The 19,996-nt window shown below is 43.6% G+C and overlaps 1 protein-coding gene across 2 annotated transcripts; it reads left to right on the plus strand.

Moving 5' to 3' along the window:
• Positions 1-324: 324 nt before the first annotated feature.
• On the plus strand, positions 325-19,464 carry PTGER3 (prostaglandin E receptor 3). 2 transcript variants are annotated; one of them, XR_005583466.1, is made up of 3 exons: positions 325-1,460; positions 13,761-14,383; positions 17,516-19,464. XR_005583466.1 is itself a non-coding variant. In XM_039483560.1 (2 exons), the coding sequence occupies exons 1-2, from the start codon at positions 606-608 to the stop codon at positions 14,046-14,048; spliced, it is 1,143 nt and encodes a 380-aa protein (XP_039339494.1). In that variant the 5' UTR covers positions 325-605; the 3' UTR covers positions 14,049-19,464. The 2 variants fall into 2 exon arrangements, 1 of the variants encoding a protein (XP_039339494.1); XM_039483560.1 differs by having other exon boundaries at positions 13,761-19,464.
• Positions 19,465-19,996: the final 532 nt, after the last annotated feature.

Here is a 19,996-nt window from a genome sequence, read left to right on the forward strand (position 1 = left end):
CGTTACTCATTTGTTTCTTTTCCTCTCGTGCCTCCCGTCCCAAATTACAAATAAATAAAAGGGAACCGCGTGATGTGCTGTAATGGTCGGAGGGATCAGAGTCCCCCGCGCACCCACGCAGCTCCCTGGCAGGAACAACCTGTAGGAGGAAAAATGTGACCAGGAGCGGAAGGCTCTGTGGCAACTCTGCTCCGCGTAGCACTGTCGGTACAGCAGCCCCAGGCGTGACGCGGCGCCCAGCGCGGGCTAGGCTAGAGCTGCCCATGCCGGGGCTGGGCGGACTGTTACCGCCGTTACCTGGAAACCGGCTGCGAAGACAAGCGGCACGCGGCAGCTCGCGCGCGGGACCCAGCCAGTGGCAGCCCCCCTTCCCGCGCCGGTTAGCTGGACACGAGCCGCCCCGCTCGCCAGCCTCTCGGGGGAGGGACGCCCCCCAGCGGAGCTGGATGAATGAAGCCCCGGGGCCCCGCCTCCTCTGCCTTATAGCTCGGCGGCTGGTCCCTTCGGCCCACTGAGCTCCTCGCCATGGGCTGGGGCAGCGCGGCCGCGGCTGGGCTGCTGCTGCTGCTGCGGAGGCGGCTCCGCTCCCGCGCCAAGCCGGCGGCATGACGCCCCCTCAGCTCTGTGTGGGGGGCCGCTTCAACCACACCGCTCCCAGCATGTGGGGCGGCGCCAGCGCCCCGCGGGGGGCCGACAACGGCACGGCGCGCGCCGCGGCGGGGTGCGGCTCGGTCTCGGTGGCGTTCCCCTTGAGCATGATGCTGACGGGCACGGTGGGCAATGCCCTGGCCATGCTGGTGGTGTCCCGCGCCTGCCAGAGGAAGGAGAACACGCGGAAAAAGTCCTTCCTGCTGTGCATCGGCTCCCTGGCGCTCACCGACCTCACCGGCCAGCTCCTCACCAGCCCCGTGGTCATCGCCGTGTATCTGGCCAACAGGAACTGGCAGGAGCTGGACCCCTCGGGCAACCTGTGCGCCTTCTTTGGGTTCTGCATGACTGTCTTCGGCCTCTGCCCCCTCTTCATCGCCAGTGCCATGGCCGTCGAAAGGACCCTGGCCATCAGAGCGCCTCACTGGTACGCCAGCCACATGCGAACCAGGGTGACCAAGACTGTCTTGCTCAGCATCTGGCTGGCGGTGTTTGCCTTTGCCCTCCTGCCCATAGCTGGCTTAGGGCAGTACACCCTGCAGTGGCCAGGCACCTGGTGTTTTATCAGCACCGGGGACAACCAGGCTGTGGGCAACACCTTCTTCGCTTCAGCCTTTGCCTTTTTGGGACTTTCCTCTCTGATCGTCACCATGGCGTGTAACTTGGCCACGATCAAAGCTTTAGTGGCTCGGTGCAGGACCAAACCCTCAGCGTCTCAGTCCAGCAAGCAATGGGGGAGAATCACCATGGAAACACTGGTCCAGCTGTTGGGGATCATGTGTGTTCTCTTTGCTTGTTGGTCACCACTGTTGGTAGGTTATCTTTTAATTTGCTGTGTGATATTGCTAACCCCACAGCATTCTTTCACAGAGAATGGGGGTGATGGTTACAGTACTGGGGTGGGGAAGCAAACCTGTCACATCCAACTCCCTAAAACATTGTCTTTGTGTCCCCCCCAACTTTCAGCCTGCTTTGTAGAGGAAATAAGCAAGTGGAGGGGGGCACACCCTGTTGAAGATAATTGAGTAGGAGGATGCAGGTATAAGGGGATCCCTTAGTGAGAAGTACTGGGGATAGGAGTAGGTGCCGGGCACGGTATGTATGGGAGGACCACTTGGGATGGGGAGCTGAGGATGGACAAATACAAGGGGACTCACCGTGGAGAGCTAGTAGAGCTGTGGGTGACCTGTATGAGGGTCCTCTTATGGAATTGAGCAGGGATGAGTGTGATATATGGGACAGATCCCCCTGGAGAGGAGGTTAAGGGAGGAATGGAGGTTCAGAAAGACCTTGATGAAGAGCTGATAGGGGCTCAGCTGGAGTATTGTGTCCAGTTCTGGGCACCACAATTCAGGAAAGATATGCAGAAATTGGAGAAAGTCCAGAGGAGAGCAGCAAAAATGATTAAAGGCCTAGAAAACATGACCTACAAGGAAAGATAGAAAAAAACAGGGTTGTTTAGTCTGGAAAAGAGAAGACCAAAGGGGACTTGATAACAGTCTTCAAGTACGTAAAAGGTTGTTATAAGGTGGAGGGTGAATATTTGTTCGCCTTATTCACTGAGTACAGCACAAGGAGTTATAGGCTTAAATTGCAGCAAGGGAGATTTAGCTTAGACATTAGCAAAAACTTTCTAACTGTAAGAGTGTTAAGCACTGAACCAAATTACCCAGGATGGTTGTGGAGTCTTGGTCATGGGAGGTTTTTAAGAACAGTTAAGACCAGGGGTAGGCAACCTATGGCACGGGTGCCAAAGGCGGCACGTGAGCTGATTTTCAGTGGCACTCACACTGCCCGGGTCCTGGCCACCAGTCCGGGGGGCTCTGCATTTTAATTTAATTTAAAATGAAGCTTCTTAAACATTTTGAAACCTTATTTACTTTACATACAACAATAGTTTAGTTATATATTATAGACTTATAGAAAGAGACCTTCTAAAAAGGTTAAAATGTATTATTGGCACGCAAAACCTTAAATTAGAGTGAATAAATGAAAACTCGGCACACCACTTCTGAAAGGTTGCCGACCCCTGGTTTAGACAAATATATGTCAGGCATGGTGAAAGTCCTGCTTCAGTGCAGGGGACTGGACTAGATGAGCTGTCATTGTGTAGAATGGGGGCTGTCATAAGCTGTGGGCATTTGTGGAACATTCAAGGGGGGGATGGTAGAATGAAGGTTTGGGGGAGAGAGGTGGGAAATGAGGGATTTGCAAAGAAGGAAGAAAAGAAACTGGGAACATGAAGGAAGAATGTGGGTCTTTAGAAGAGATTAGAGACACTAATGTATTTGGCAGGCAGGTAGGAGTGAGTGAAATGAACGAAGAGGGAGATTGATGGGGGATTTGAAAGTTCAGAACATCATCCAAAGACTGGTGTTAGCAAAGGGTCAAAACACACCAGGACTTGTATGGTTCTGCTGCCTGGATAGCAGAGAGCAGGTTGAGCAGTTCTGTATTCTCTGAACTATGAAGTATGGCAGGCACGTTTTTGCTCACCCAAGCACAGCAAGGGATCTACCCACTGGAGTACTGAGAAGCCTAGAGATGGGGAAATAGGGCACCAAGTGCTGAGGCTATCACTCCTCTTCAGGATCTCGAGAGGAAGTGTGTACTGCTGGAAGCCTTATTGAGATGGGGCCTCATGTTAAAGGGAGGAAAATGTCTTTTTTTTCTGCACCAACCTTACACACATACTCCACTGCTTTGAGAAAGATGATCTGACCTGGGCTGTTAGTGACCTCTCACTTGTTACACTAGTTATTTCATTCAAGGCTTGTTCCCTGTGTCGTATTTTTGGCAGCTTTTAGAGAACTAGTGATGACAGTAAACACTGCAACATTTTAGCATTTTTTTAAAGAGGCTAATCACACAACTTTTACCCTTTCTTCTTCTTCTGTTCTTTTTTTGCTCAGTCTCTTCCTTGTTGATCTGGGGCAAACCCCTTTTCAGAAGTATCGGGCCCTGAATGTAGAATGTGTGTGTTTCTACTGCATGAGACTTGGCCGAGGGGTGGGAGGAGGGGACGATATCTGTAGCCCTGTAGACTATGAAGCATGGTGGGGACTTTGCCCCCACAGGATAGCATTGTGAATGGTGCTAGAACATCCAGCACCTGGACCCACCAGACATGTTCCAATGTGTGTGCATACACATGTCTTTGAAGGGAAGAGGTGTAACTAGCTATGGGGCCTACTACCACCTTGGGTTGCCCACAACAGGGGTGCAGGAACAATTTTTATAGTGGAGGTGCTGAGAACCATTGAACCAAACTGTAAACCCTGTATATAATGGAAACCACTTGGAGCCAGGTGGTGCAGCAGCACCCCTAGTTGACTCCACTGTTGTTCCATGGCCTGGCAGGGAGATTTCTTCCCCCTCTGAGACCCCTGCAGATCTCCCCTACACATGGCTCGTGTATTAGGGTGGAGGATATGGCCCTTACCATTGACTAGTGCAGCTACCTTGGGAAGAATGGCTAGTGGTGCTACTGGAATATTCAGTGTAAATAAGATAGCATTAGAAATGAGCTAGTTCTGCCCAATGAATTTATTTTTTTGTAAATTAATAACATCCCAGGAAAATCTGAAAACCACCCCCCTCCCCTCGCAACTTCTGCATGTTACCTGTACAGAGATCATTAAAAGCTTGTGACAAAGGTGAAATCAGTAACCATATTGCAAACCTAGGGAAAATTGCTTTCTAAATGACAGGACAATGTTCTACTCTTAAGAGCACCAACATAGCCTCGATTTGACCACATCTCAGCAGCAATGTAAGAGCAAATGCTGTAGTAAGCCCTCAAAGCAGTAAGGTACACCTCTGCCTTGATATAACATTGTCCTTGGGAGCCAAAAAATCTTACCGCGTTATTGGTGAAACCGTGTTATATTGAACTTGCTTTGATCCACTGGAGTGCGCAGCCCCGCCTCCCCGGAGCACTGCTTTACCACGTTATATCCAAATTCATGTTATATCGGGTGGCGTTATATCGAGGTAGCAGTGTATCTTTACATTCACAGGATTTAATGCAGCACATTAGAACGTGATACTGAATTAGAGCTCAATGGCAATTGCTAGAATTGGCCAAAGAGGTGCACTGTCACCCACTGTCACTGCTTCCTCATTGAATCTTTCCATTCAGAAGCCTATTCAGCCTTGTAGAATGTGGACTGCGGATGTGGTTCCACTGCACAAGGTGTATGGGGCCTGAAGGCAGGAGAGCTATGCAGGATCCTCCTGGCTTTGGCTTCATTCATTTTCCCACAGGGCCATACTTACTATTGTTCCTTCAGTGGGAGGAGTTCATGCAGCTGTTCTCGAAGTCTATTTGAATAGGCTTTTTCTAGTTAAAATTTAAGATTTACATACTTTAGAAACAGCCGCAGAGACTTCTCCCTTAAGGACATCCAAGGTGGTTGTCATTTTTGCTGCCATGAAACAGACTTGGATATACAGGACTCAAAACTCTGTGGAGTCTCGACTCTGCCCCAACACCCCCATTAACAAGTTTGAATTCCTGGCCCTTTGAAGTTAAGGGGAATTTTGCTACTGACTTCAATAGGCCAGGATTTCACATCCAGTATGGAAAATATTTGTCCTTAGCCTTAATTATTTGAGGGTCAATACACTAGTTGATTCTTAACCTGACCAGTTTATACAGGGCCATAAACTGCACATTTAGTCATGTGCATAAGTGTTTCTGGTATCTGGCCTCTAATGAGTGTTTATACAGCCAGAATCTCTACTGGTCACCCAGATACCAGATGTCTCCTTCCACTCTGAATACTATGAAAGCCCTATTGTGTGTATCTTGGTAGCTTATTTTTCTTGCCGCATTATTACTTTTCCTAATGTAATATCAAAGCTATAAGAGACAAGAATAGCTCCATTTTTTGAAACATGGGAATTATCTGTCATTAAAGACTGGGAAACTAAGTAAGCCAAAGACTACATTTAATGACTACTTCATTGTTCACTAGTATAGTACATTGAATACAGAGCTAAAGCAATTTCAAACTATTTCCATTTTGTTTGTCATATTTTGCTTTTACTCTTATTGTAGATAGTGCCTAAAATGTGCAAGGTGTTTTCCTTGCAGAGGAACACACAATCCTCTCTTTAAAAGGTAGAAGGATCTCGCAAGTCTGTTTCACCAAGCCATACATTTTTAAGCAAAATGGCCTTTTCTCTTTTTTACACACACGCTCCAAAAAATATCCCCTCCTCTACTACTCTGTAGCAATGCTTCTTGCTGATTTATTTTAAATAATATTTTTTCAGATTAAAAGCAGAAAGACAAAACTATTTGACTTGTGCTGCCAGGGTGCCCTCCACTTTACTTAATGCATCTATGTCAAGAGAAAAAGAGGCACCTACATGCAGTGAGGAGAGAAATGGGACAGTCACAGCAGAAGTTGGACAGACTGAGGCTTCTAAACATAATTGATAGTGTGAGAAACTATTCAGGGAGCTGTAGAGAGAAGGCAAAGAGATCCTCTAACATTTTGCTATAAAAAGGTCAGCACTGAATGCTGAACTGGCAGCTGACCTGATCTTTACAAATCAAAGGCAGAGCCAGTTAAAAACATACTGGGCAGCAGACCTTTGAATTTGTTTTATCTTATTTCTTCTTCCTGTCTGCTTGGGATTCTGCTGATACAACTCATTAATTCACTCTGGGTATTTGTTTCTTTATGAAATGACATCATTTCAAAACTTTTTATGAATTTTTGAGGGGCCGGGTTCCATAAATCATCTTCTCTCCAGTGTGTAGCCTCTATGCCAACATGTTTCCCTCTTGGATTCATAGTCCCAAAGTTCAGAGCAGGAATTATAGAACAATTAGTGGGTTTTTTGTAATAATTAAAAAGAATAATTCTAGAATAATTAAAAAGATTGGCACACACTAGGAACAATGGGCCTGATTCTGATCTCACTTGTCTCAGAATGAATTGTGAGTAACTCTATTGTAGTCAGTAGCATGTCAGAGTAAAACCATCGTACAGGAGATCAGAATCAGGCCTAACATAGCCCATACATAGGCAATCTAAAGTATATTTTCCCCCTTGATATTTGTGTTTAACTCCCATGGAATTTCTTCAATGTGCATTAAAGGGAGAATTGCCTTGTAATTGCCTTGTCCCTCTTTTCCTAGCATAGATTATTTAAATTTGTTACATAAATAGTTTTAACATTATGAGTAATCATTGCAGAACAATTCTTAATTTTTTTTAAAATACTGTATCTGCTAGAATGTATTTGCCATGACTACACTTATAATTCGTGCATACAATACTTCGGAATACAAAGCCATTAACCCTTTAAGGCTAACTCAAAAAATACAGAGATTTTTTTCAGGCCAGAAGGGATTGTTATGATTATCTAGTCCAGGGGTAGCCAGCCTGAGAAGGAGCCAGAATTTACCAATGTACATTGCCAAAGGACCACAATAATATGTAAACAGCTCCCCATCAGCTCCCCCCTGCTCCCAGTGCCTCCCACCCACTGGCAGCCTCACTGATCAGTGCCTCCTGCTCCCTCCCTGCACCTCCCAATCAGCTGTTTTGTGGCGCGCAGGAGGCCTGGGCGGGGAGGAAGGAGGTATAAGGCCATGGCAGGCTCAGGAGAGGGGGTGGAAAGGAGTGGAGTGGGGGAAGGGCCTGTGGCAAAGCCAGGGGTTGAGCAGTGAGCACCCCCAAGCATACTGAAAAGTTGGCACCAGTAGCTCTAGCCCCGGAGTCGGTGCCTATACAAGGAGCCGCATATTAATTTCTGAAGATCCACATGGCTCCGGAGCCACAGGTTGGCCACTCCGATCTAGTCTGACATCCTGTATAAACATAGGCCAAAAGGAGAGGCTTTCATTGAAACCCCAGTTACATTACTCATTTTTATCTATAATTGCATTAAAACAACTATTCTGAACATTTTGTAAGTATTTTCCAGCTTAAAAAGTCAGTTTTCCCCAGAGTCATTTGTTTATGCTGTAGAGACTTTGGTAAAATGAGATTTGTATTCTGTAGCTTAATGTTTGGGTTTTTTTGAGTAAACTGCTGTTGTTAATGAGTTTTGAAAACCCTTATTATTAACTCAGTAATAAACCCTTACATGGACAGTGCTGTTTTAGGCCTATCTCTTGGAAATGGGGCTAGGGTTGCCAACTTTCTGATGGCAGAAAACTGAACACCCGTGCCCGGAGGCCCTGCCCCTTCTCTGAGGCCCCCGCCCCCTGCTCTCTCCATCCTCCCTCCCTCTGTCGCTTGCTCTCCCACACCCTCACTCACTCGCTCATTTTCACTGGGCGGGGGTTGAGGTGCAAGAGTGGGTGAGGGCTCCAGCTGGGGTGCAGGCTCTGGGATGGGGCCAGGGATGAGGGGTTTGGAGTATGGAGGGGGCTCCAGGCTGGTGCAGGGCTGTGGGAGGGGATATGGACTGGCTCCGGGGTGGGGTCAGAAATTAGGGGTTCAGGGTGCGGGAAGGGGCTCTGGGGTGAGACTGGGGATGAGGGGTTTGGGGAGGGAGCTCTGGGCTGGGGCTGGGGTAGGGGGTTGGGGTGTGGGAGGGGGTGAGGGGTGTGGGCTCCAGGCGGCACTTACCTCAGACAGCTCCTAGGAAGCGGCAACATGTCCCTCTGGCTCGTAGGTGCAGGTGTGACCAGGGGGCTCTGCGCGCTACCCCTGTCCACAGGCGCCGCCCCCACAACTCTCATTGGCCACGATTCCTGGCTAATGGGAGCTGCGAAGCCGGCACTCGGGGTGGCACTTGTGCCGCGGGCATGGGAAGGGAGTGGAGCGCTCTTAGCCACCCCTGCACCTAGGAACCAGACGGACATGCTGGCCACTTCCAGGAGCTATGCGGAGCTGGCCACTGCAGCCAACTGGACTTTTAGCAGCCTGGTCAGCTGTGCTGACCAGAGCCACCTGGGTTCCTTTTCGACTGGCGTGCCCGTCAAAAACCAGATCCCTGGCAACCCTAAATGGGGTTAGTCAGAGGTTACTATGGTGAGGGACAGGCAAGGAGCAGAAGGTCCTCTGAAGCTCTGGACATCAGTCCTCTATGATGGGAATTGTAGAGGAATTGTCAGGTAGATTACAGTGCCTGGACCATGGGGAAGGCTTGGTCAAAAAAGGAGGATATAGGGGAAGTGATGTTGTATTGTTATCACTTAAAATTAGACAGCAGTAGAGGCTGAAGCATATTTTATATAATTTAAAATAAAACTGGAAATAATCATGGGCAGAAGTCTTTAAAAATAAAACTAAATTAATGGAAGCTGCAATCAGTAAGTTGTCCATGAAACAGGCTATTGTAACCTTTGGGTGAGCTAGAAGTTTAGTTCATTGTCCTTCTCCACTGCCTAAAAAGCCCCAGCTTCCATAGAAAAGCACCTGGAGACCCAGAATTCAGTCACTAAGGATTGCAGGGGGTCAACCTTCCCACATTCAAATCCAAAAAGAACAAAAAGGAATGAAATGTAATTCCTAAGTACCAATTTTATAAAGATAAAGAAACATTACAATTTCTACAACATAACATGGACACTTTATAATCCACACACATTATCTTCAGTTATACATAAACATAAAGAAAACAAATTAAATAGAAACAGGTCAGTCCCCACAGAAAAACAGTGAGATGTAACTTGGAGTTCCCAAAAGCTAAAATTGAGTTCACCTGAATCTGTTACAGTCATGGCTCACCAAAATCTATACAGTCTGCTGAGTCAAAAGCATTGCAACAACATCTTTCCTTCACTTGCTTATAGAAATCTCCAGCTGGAATCATCCTTCCCTGCTGCAATCACTCAGTGAGTGAGTCAGCTAACCAATTAACCAACCTCTCAGTTAAGTATATAGATTTAAAAAAAACAGTTTTTGAAAAATTGAAAATAGCAAAATATAAGTGACTTTTTCTCCATCATCACATTTAAATAAGAGAAAAGTTGGTGAATCATACTAATTGAGACAATTTAAAATAATTTGGCTAAAATCAAACAACATTCCAAGTCTACAATTAAAATTAAAAAAAGGTTTTCCCTTTTTACAGTTAACACGGCCAGGGCTTCCCTGTTGGAGGCTTAACATTATCACTAACCTGCTGCAAAATGCTTCAGAGTTAGGGGGGAACAGCCTACTTTCTGCTTCTGTGGTTCAGCTTCTCCCAACCCGCAGCTGGCCTTTTGCAAAGCCGCTGCCCTGACTACTTGCCCCCATAGGGTCTGACTCCAGCAACAGGGCATACCCAAAACTACCAAACCCAATTCCAGAAACTTCGGAGTGTGCAGTGCTAATTGTGTATCTGCCTAGCAACAGTGAACCAGACACAACTCATTCCTACCCCACCCAACAGATCTCCTAAAGCAGGGGTGGGCAAACTTTTTGGCCTGAGGGCCACATCTGGGTGGGGAAATTGTATGCAGGGCCATGAATGTAGGGCTGGAGCAGGGGTTTGGGGTGCAGGAGGGGCTCAGGGAAGGGGGGAAGGGTGCAGCAGGGGGCTCAGGGCAGGGGGTTGGGCTGCAAGAGGGGGTGCAGAGTGTGGGAGGGGGCTCAAGGCAGAGGTTAGGGGGCTGGGGGTTGGGGTGCAGGAGGGGTTCAGGGTGAGGGCTCTGGCCTGGCACTGCTTACCTCAAGTGGCTCCGGGATGGCAGCGGCGCACAGTGGGGCTAAGGCAGGCTTCCTGCCTGCTCTGGCCCCACACTGCTCCCGGAAGTGGTCAGCATGTCCGGCAGTTGCTCCTGGGGGTGGGGTGTGGCCGGTAGCTCTGCCATGCACTGCCCTCGCCTGTGGGTACCACCCGCAAAGCTCCAATTGGCCGCGGTTCCCCATTTGGTGCCTGCAGGTGAGGGCAGCGCATGGAGCCCTCTGCACCTCCTCTTCCCCCCGGGGCCGCACGGATGTGGTGCCAGCTGCTTCCGGGAGCAGTGCGGGGCCAGGGCCAGCAGGGAGCCTGCCTTAGCCCTGCTGCACCATAGGGCTGGCAGTCCTGCAGGCTGGATTTAAAGCCCTGATGGGCCGGATCCAGCCTGCAGGCCATAGTTTGCCCTCCCCTGTCCTAGAGAGAGATCTCCCTATTAGGCACACGGGTTATACTGTGTAACCACATAACCTTACCACTGTTACCCTCTTCCTTCCCCTGCCTCTGCTTTCTCCAACTATTTAAAGCCACTTATCGTTACTTGTCTACAGTTTAGATTGAGCATCTTCAGAGTCTAGCACAATGGGACCTCATTCTGATTGGGTCATTAGGCACTGCCATAATACAAATAATAATTATGAGATGTAACTATGTTTCTGTGTGTACATTACAGCCAATGTGTACACACAATGGGTACACTGCGCTGTAATACAAATAATAATTATGAGATGTAAATATGTCTCTGTGTTTACATTACAGCAAATGGAAACCAAACAGTAATTAATTAACATTCCCAGCATTCAGGTTATTTTCTTCAGGATCAGTATTTGAGGAACTCTGAAATATGATAGCCCTTATAATCTTTTTAATCTTGTGCTGTTATTGCAATTTCATGAATTCTGAGATATCAATTGGCAGATAAAATACAGTATTTATAAAGAATCTGCTTTCATGTGCCAGTTGCTATCTGTTTTGTTTATATTACATAATACTCCACTGTTACATGGAGTGTTAAATTGCTTTGCTAAAAATTTCACTTTAAACAACATATAAGGTTATAATTTCATGAATTCTGTGTTGGCCTATTAAAATAATTTTAACCGAAGTCTGTAAAAGTTACAGGGCTAGATCCTCAACTGGTGTAAATCACTGAAGTCACTGGAGCCCCAGAGATTTATATCAACAGAGGAGCTGGCCCATAATTTGTATAGTAATGTAAATCACACTGTTTTATTAAACTATAAACTACATAAAGCGATGGGGCAATTCACATAGAATCATGGACACTAGAGACAATAAAAAGCTATTATGTCATCAAGTACATCTTCCTGGCAGTGCAAGATTATGTATTCTGTATTATAAATTTACTAACAATCTGTCCAATCTAATTTTAAATGTCTACTCACAACATGTTGTATATATGAAAGCTCAAAGACTCCCAGCAAGTTCATAAAATAAAGCAATTTAAAAGAGCATTCATTCTATTTAAAAACAAACAAATTCAAACTTGTGCTAAGTCTAATGTTTCAGCTTGAGAACTCTAGCTTCTGAAGACCTATGTGATTGGTGATCACTGAGGACAAAACTGCTGGTGAGCATTCCTGACTTCCAGAGGCCCCATTTAACTATTTTTAGCCAGCCATCCTCCAGCATTGTAATTTGTAATTATTTGCAAGGATTCTTTAGGCCAAACCGTGCCCTTGCTCTTAGGAGCCATATTGGGGTATGGGGAGAAGAGGATGGCATCTGTGCACAGAGGGACCAGTCTTTAGGCAGGAGCAGCTGGGAAGAGTGCAGGGGGAAGGGAAGCCTGTCTCCTGGAGTAGCCTCCACCAACCCATGCATGGCCTCCTTGCAGGATAGTATCAGAGGGGTAGCCGTGTTAGTCTGGTTCTGTAGAAGCAGCAAAGAATCCTGTGGCACCTTATAGACTAACAGATGTTTTGCAGCATGAGCTTTCGTCGGCTTGCATCCGAAGAAGTGGGTATTCACCCACGAAAGCTCATGCTGCAAAACATCTGTTAGTCTATAAGGTGCCACAGGATTCTTTGCTGTTCCTTGCAGGATGTAGCAGCATATCTTCTAGCCCTTCCCACTCCTCTGTCCTGCCCACTGATGCTCAGGCAGCCTTCATAGAGATGGAAGAAGAGCTTTGCCTCTTTCCTGTATAACCATGGGCAAATGAACTAAACTCTTATTGGTCTTCATTTTCCTCTCAGTAACATGGGGCTAATGATGCTTCTATGTTATGAGATTTATTTCATTAATGTCTATAAAACTCTTCGAGATTCTTAGATGCAAAGGGCTCTTGAAGTGCTAAGCATTATTTTGATTGATTGAATTATTATATTGCAGTCTTCAGTTGATAAGTCTTTAAAAGCCACAAACCTTGTGGCAATTCATAAACCAACAAGGAAAATTGATTTGCCAAGTTCAAATGTCTATTTGTGCCAACCATCTCAGTAAGCAATAGCAAATAATGCATAGATCTTATCTAACACCCCCAAGGACTAAGGGGATCACTGACACATCTCTATGATGGTGCTGTTAGTTTAGCAGCTGGCAGTTTGAAATACATGTGTTATGACTGCCCTGGAGTACAGATTTTCTGAGAGATAGTACGATTGAAGATCTTCAGCTTCTCTACAAATTAATGGCTATTGTTTTATTTGGGGTCGATAGTGGTAACACATCAAGAAAAGCCGATCTACTGATGCAATTTCTTTTGACAGCTGCCGGGCATGTTATACTAGCCAGAGGCATGGCCACTCTGGCCCCATTTTGGGTGGTAGGTACTATAATGTATGGGATATGTCAGGCATGGAAATGCTTGCATAAATGCCCATGTTTAAATGTCCATGATTTTACAATTTGCCTACCTTTTCTCAGCCACACCAACTAAAACACTTAGGGGTCAAATAGCCATGCTTATCATCCTTTGTACTTATTAACTCGTATTATATTGAAGTTTCTTTTCTCAATATGAATTATCCAGCTAGATTTAGCAACATGGGTAAGGGTGGAGGTGACAGTATGAGCTCTTTTAATTGATTTCCCAAGTTCTGCAACTTCCAAGTCTAGATCAGTCCATCTCCCATCAGTACAATTTCATCTAGCCTTCTGCCAAGTCCCAAAGACAGGCTCCTGGCTGATATCAGTGCCAGATATATTGGATCAAAACAGTGGACAAGGTGGAGGGTAAGATCTTTATCTCCCCCCCAATTACTGCTGTGACCTGAAGCACATCCTGCACGCAAATCCACATAACACACAGTACTGTATGTAAGGCCTCTTTGAATGAAGTTCACTGGGGACATCCTTTATTTTCCATGATCGTGGTTTGATTTGAGGGAAGTAGCTGGAGGAGATCGGAAGATTCTAATCTGATGGGCCCCTCTCTCATAAGACATTTCTGTCCGAAGAAGTATGGATGTAGTTTATTTTTAATGATACAAATTTTTCTCATCTTTTCTTAGATTATGATGTTGAAAATGATCTTCAGTCACAAGTCGGTTGAACACTGCAAGCCATCTGACAACACAGTTCAAAGCATAGAACTGCAGAAAGAATGCAATTTCTTCTTGACGGCTGTCCGCTTGGCCTCACTAAACCAGATCTTGGACCCCTGGGTTTATCTGCTATTAAGAAAAATTCTCCTCCGAAAGTTTTGTCAGGTAGCAAATGCTATCTCCAGTTGTTCTAATAATGGATGGAAAGGGCGACCTATCATGTTAACAGATGAAATCAGACAGACAGCAGCATGAAAGAATATTGATACACCTTGCATGCAAATTACTTTTGACAAGTAGTCTTAAGCCTTACTGTGAATTTGGGCATCTGTGGCATGCCGGTGTCTCCACATAACTAAGCATAGTAGTACTTTTGAATGGACTTAGAATGCCAGACAATTATGTATCTGGTTTGCCAACAATACATAAATATAAACAAAGGAGTATGGCCTATTATTAACAGTTACCTAAAATTATCATAGCTAAAACCATTCAAGCTAAAGAATATGACTTTTTTTCTGCCGTATACATCATGTGTTCTGGGGATTTTTGTTTATTTGAAGGAGAAGAATCAATAATTTTTATGTCAGGTAACATTTGAGACACAGATTCAACAGCTTAAGTTATTGAAAAGACTCGTTACTGTACTTAATTTTGACTCTAAGCTTATCTGCTAGAACCAGATATTATTCCTACCTCCTTTTTTGGGGAAAATGCAAGAGACTTGAGGAAAAAAATAATAGGAGTCCTTTCCTTTCTTTAGATTTCAGTGATTTGTTAGAAGAATTGCCAGTGTCGTTGTGTATAATAATGGTGTTCTCTTTCAAGTGCTGAAAGGCAGCAGGAGTCATATGTGCTACATGGGCTTACCATGGTAATTACTGATTTTTAGTAAATGCAAGAATAAACTCACCTGCTGCAAAGGAGAGGGGGTTTTGGGGAACAGCAGAAAGGTACAATCTTTGCACTTTTTTTTTTTTTTTTACAAGTAATACCTACGAAACACCCAGGTTAGTGAAGCATTGTTTCACACTATGGCGATGTAGTCTACCTTAGCTATTCACAGTAGATATCCCTTTCACATAGCAAAAAACTCACCTGATACCTTCAAAGAGCAGCTTTCTCTGTGAAGGTCATGATTCTGGGAACAGAAAGACCTTTCAGCTACGCTCTGGTGGTGGGCACACCACATACACAGCACCACTTTTTTACTTAAGCACCCAAAGGGTGGGTCACTCACAATATGAAATATCAGCCAAGAAACAATAGATTTGTCCTAAAAGCCAGCTTTCAGAAACATTACAGCCTTGGGATTTTTTTTTCTTTTTTTTTAAATCAAGCTCCATTGTCAGCAGTGATTTCAGTTGGAGGATCTCATTACTCAGATCTTTCCTTGAGTAATTTTCAGGTTGGATTATAAGCACTCACATTTCTGCTGAATTGTTTGAACATCTTTTACTAACTCCCTTGTTTTCCTCCAGTTTTTCATGGGCCCATAACCTCTAACCTGTCCCATTTAATGGCCTCCTTTCTGGATTGGATCTCTATGAAATTGTTTGCAAGAATATACATGCCAAAGTCTGGTCTGTTATACACAAATGCAAAGCTTGCTGAGATTAGTGGAGATACATTTTCTTATACCATATCTAAATTCAGCCATGGAATTTCTATCAGAGTTAAAGGAGGTTTGTACATGGGATTGGTACAATAACTGTACTTATATGTTAGAGTATGAAAAACCATTGGGCAGATAAGGCCTTTAAAATGGCGTAATTGTACTTAATAGCAATGCATAATCAAATGGAAAAAGTAGCTCTCAAGTTCAAACATAATTTTTGATATCACACTAGGCTGTGGTTTGGTAATGGGCAATATTAGAAATGGGCTACTGTAAATACTCTTGTAGGTAAGGATAACATTCATGAACAACTAATCTTCCCTCTGTAGGTACACATTGAAATAGCATGAAATATGAAAATCCAAGGTGGCAGCCAGAAAGCATTTGGCTAATCACTTTTCATGTCCTTGTGTCTAATCTTCACCATAATGACAGACAAGAAAGAAAAGTAACTGGAGTTAGATTGGCAGTTAACATTGTATATCAAAGCCTCAGAGGTGATTACTTTTAATGTGACATCAGGACTCTGATATCTCAATGATAATTCAAGAAATAGCGTAAATTACACTGAGGTACTTTGACATTTTGTAATCCACTGGTTTTACTTTAAATCTACTTGCCGCCTTGTTCAGTTTCACAGTGACACAAAATAAAGATGCTTATTCGGCCCATATATGTCTGAATAAAGAAGAAATCAAGAACCTCATCCAAAGCCCATTGAAGCCAATCAGTCACTAAGGATAGGTCTACACTGCAAAAGGAGATGTGCTATTAACTCGGGTTAAACTAGCAGTGAACACAAGGCAACTCATCTTTTAGCTCAGGTTAGAAGGTCAAATTAAAGCGATAGGAGAGATTGGGAGACTGCTCTACCCGCTGGGCTATTGGGTATAATGTGGGCACTTCCACCTTCTGCAATTTTTTTTTTTTTTAAGAAAGGACTGAGCTGACTTGGGTGCCTAACTACAAGAGAGGAGTTCATGGTTTGAGCCCTGTGTGGAGGAAGGCATCTCTGGTCAGTTGGGTGCTTAAATCCCTTTGAAGGGTGGGACTTAAGCCGCACCCCTGTCCTCAGCATTTCCTATTGGCTAATTTATGCAGCTCCCTGCTAGTCAAGGTACTGGCTTCTGAGAATCCCTTTTAGGCACCTTACTCTCTCCCTACATTGTGCTTAACATGGGTTTGTGAATTACACTGGGCAGCGGGGCACTAAAAAGTTAGATGTGTTAACACTCAGCATTACAATGACTGTGGATCCTTGTGACTCTAATGCTAAGGGTCTGAGCCTCCTCCTATTGAAATCAATGGGAAATTTGCCATTAGCTTGGAAACAGGACACTGAGACTCCTAAAAGTAATATTTCTTCTACATATTGTAGTGGTAGGAGAGAGGATAATGGCTTTATGATAATAAAGCAAGATGTAAACCCAATTTAATCAGCATATTGCTTGTCAGTGGAAAACAAACCAGTCAGCCTGCAAGGACACCATAGAGAAATAATTACAAAAAATGGGTTCCCACTTTGAATGAAAAAGGTAGGAGAGCAGCAGTCTGCAAATAAGATTTTGATTAACCCGTGTTCATGGCAATCAATCTTAATAGTCTGGCTGTAAGCTAAAATGTGAAATCACCTAGAATTTACTAATGTCTTTTGTTGTTTTTGTTTTGTAATTTATGCCCTGAATTAATGTGCCTGTTTAAACTTGTTTTTTTATTGAGTGTAGACTTGGTTAATGGTAGAGTTGTTTCTTTGTGTTCATCTTGTACTTTAAAGGATTATATTAGAGCTGGGCCAAACAGGTTTAGACAGATTCTAGTTCTTTTGAGGTTTAGGTACCTGACCAGGAGGTTAATTCAAACTACTTTGCACACTTATAACTTCCCTTGAAATGAATGGTAATAACAATTGAAGCTAGTGAAAGAAAGGGAAATGCCTTGCTAACATTTAAAAAGGCTTTCAGCTATTAAAATATCATTTAGAAAAACTCCTGTATAGTTCCTAAATCCTCATCACATACACTTGGAGGAAGTGCAACTCCATCAAATGCTTTGTGGCCTTCTGTAGCTCACTGTGATTTTCTTTTTTTCATTCATGGGCTCTTAGGAACAGCTGTTCACCAGCTTATGTATCGCTAAAGCTAGATAGCTACTCGGAAAAATAAAACAACTCCTGAATATGTAACAGATGTACAAAAGCCGCCAAATGAGACTAATTAACCCAGGATCTATGATGTGCCCCAGTAACAAGGCAGAGGACATCTAACAGCAGTCTAAGTGAGGAAGGCAGCATGTTTTGACATCAGAAATATTTTTTTCCAGTTAGCAAATCTCCCTTCTGGTTTGCATGCTTTTTGTCTGGGTATTTCTATCTTAGCCAATTTCTGTGATGTCCCTCTTGCAAAAGTTGTGTATTATATTCATATTAATGTCCCTATCATTAAAAAGAAGGCTGTTTCAGAAATAGCTATATAAACAGATCATTTACAAATGAACGCTGCTCTTAGGATACTACTTAGACTAATGTGATCCAATAAGAACACCGTCTTAATAATTTAGTGTCATACCTAAGACGGAACCAAAGACACACCTTTTAAAAGCAGATCCATTATTCTTCAAGGCATATTAGGATAGTCATTTATTCACATCCATACAATATGTCTTACAAGACATAGAGCTTAATTCTGCTTGGACATGCACAGCTCAGTAGGTTTGCACTAGTGCAAAAAAGAGTGGAATTTGGCTGATATGCTGAAAATCAGAAACATACCCTTCAGCTACAAGAGGTTTACACCAGTGTAACTGAGATCAGAATTTGGCATTCAGTGCCTTCTAGGTAATAGAACAGAATACAATAAACTAGAACTACAATGTCCTGGCCAACATTTGCAATCTGAATAAAACAAGATCTACTGTCCAACACTCTACAGGAGATAACATTGAGTACAATGACCGTATGTGCCTACACAGCGTCTGCCCTATGAGTATCTAGAGCTCATTACTGATAAGCGCTTTAGGAAATACTGAGTGAGAAAGATACTGTATAAAACCAAATGATCCCTTACTCTCTTTGAAAGAAGTGCCATGTGCCATTTCATGCCAAAAGACTGTTCTGTTAAAAGGCTGTTTTTCTGTTCAAGAGATTAGCCTCATTCAGTTTATGCACATTAGCCATTTTTCAGAAATTTGTCCCTTGTGAAGTGTGTCAGAGTGACCTCAGTTATTTGAGTGAATTGTGCTCTGCTGGACTTTTCTGTCAGTCAATAGCCGAACAGCAGCCTGGTACAATAGGATTCAATTTTCTCTAAGTATAGTGTAGCAAGGGTGCAAAAAGTCTATGAGATTGAGTAATTTTTGTCCTAATATCACCACTGGGCAAACATTAGTTTTTCATCTAGACTAACAATGAGATATGCAATGGCAATATAAGAACTGCTGAAATGTAAAGATAGTTTAAACTAATTGTTGAAGGGAACCAGATATGGGCATTATAATGCTCAGAATAATCTCATCCATTTGCACTCGTTATTAAAACAGTTCCTTTATTTTTTTTTAATTTAGAGAAAAGAGGGATCATATCTGTCTTTGGGTGCAGTAATATGAAGAATTGCATTTTATAAACCAAGAAAGTCTGAGAGATTATTTGCATCTTATTTGTTTATAGTAAAAGAATTTAAGCACTATTTGCCAGGCATGGCCTTTATGACATGACTGGCAACAGAAGCACTTTCTTAAATGAATTCAAAGATCTTTATCAGAAATGTAATTATTTGTTTTGTTTTCCCATTTATCTGGTTCTGTGGGGAAGATATTTTTGCTGTATCTTTTTGCAGATGCCTTCTACTTTATTCTAAATGTATGTAAATTTCACTACAGTCGTATTTCGAAGATCCATTTTGATAAAATGATGTACTTCTGCCAGAGACATTGTAGAAACTGTGGTGTATGGTGGAATTCTTTTGATATAATTTTGTTGGCATTCAAAACACAGCCTGTTGGTGTATTGAATGTGTGTGTGTTGTATTTGTCAATGCAAAATAAACATTTAAAAGTTCAGCAGAATAACTGGTCATTATTTCTCGATGCCAACTTTTGCTTGCAACATTTTGATACAACAATTTCAAGTAACCTTCTGCAATTGGCTTCAGTGTGAGCACTATCTGCTGCTAAATTTTTAAACATCTTGAGCCAAATTCTGTGCTGACTTCATTAGGACTGACTGCAGAGGTTAAAGTACAGAATCTGGCCTTTTTTGTGGGCCAGTTTCTGCCATCCGTATGCACACCAAGTAGTACTTCATGCCCACTGAAATCAGTGTCACCATTTGCAGAATAAGGTAGTACTATATGGGAGTAAGGGTGGCAGAATCTAGCTCTCTATCAATAGGTTAGCAGCACATTTGTGTATCTTGATAAAACAAGATACTTGATTTACAGCATTTGTGTTTGATGTTGTACATAACTATCTCCGTTGGTCCCCTTATCTCTTTTGGGGATCACTGTAGCATATTTAGACAGCTATGGTGACATTGATAATTGCATGCAGAATGGCTCATCATATGTGTTTTTATTAGCAGTGCTGAAGAGGC

The sequence above is a fragment of the Mauremys reevesii genome, linkage group 8, assembly GCF_016161935.1.
Source record: "Mauremys reevesii isolate NIE-2019 linkage group 8, ASM1616193v1, whole genome shotgun sequence".
Lineage (NCBI taxonomy): Eukaryota > Metazoa > Chordata > Testudines > Geoemydidae > Mauremys > Mauremys reevesii.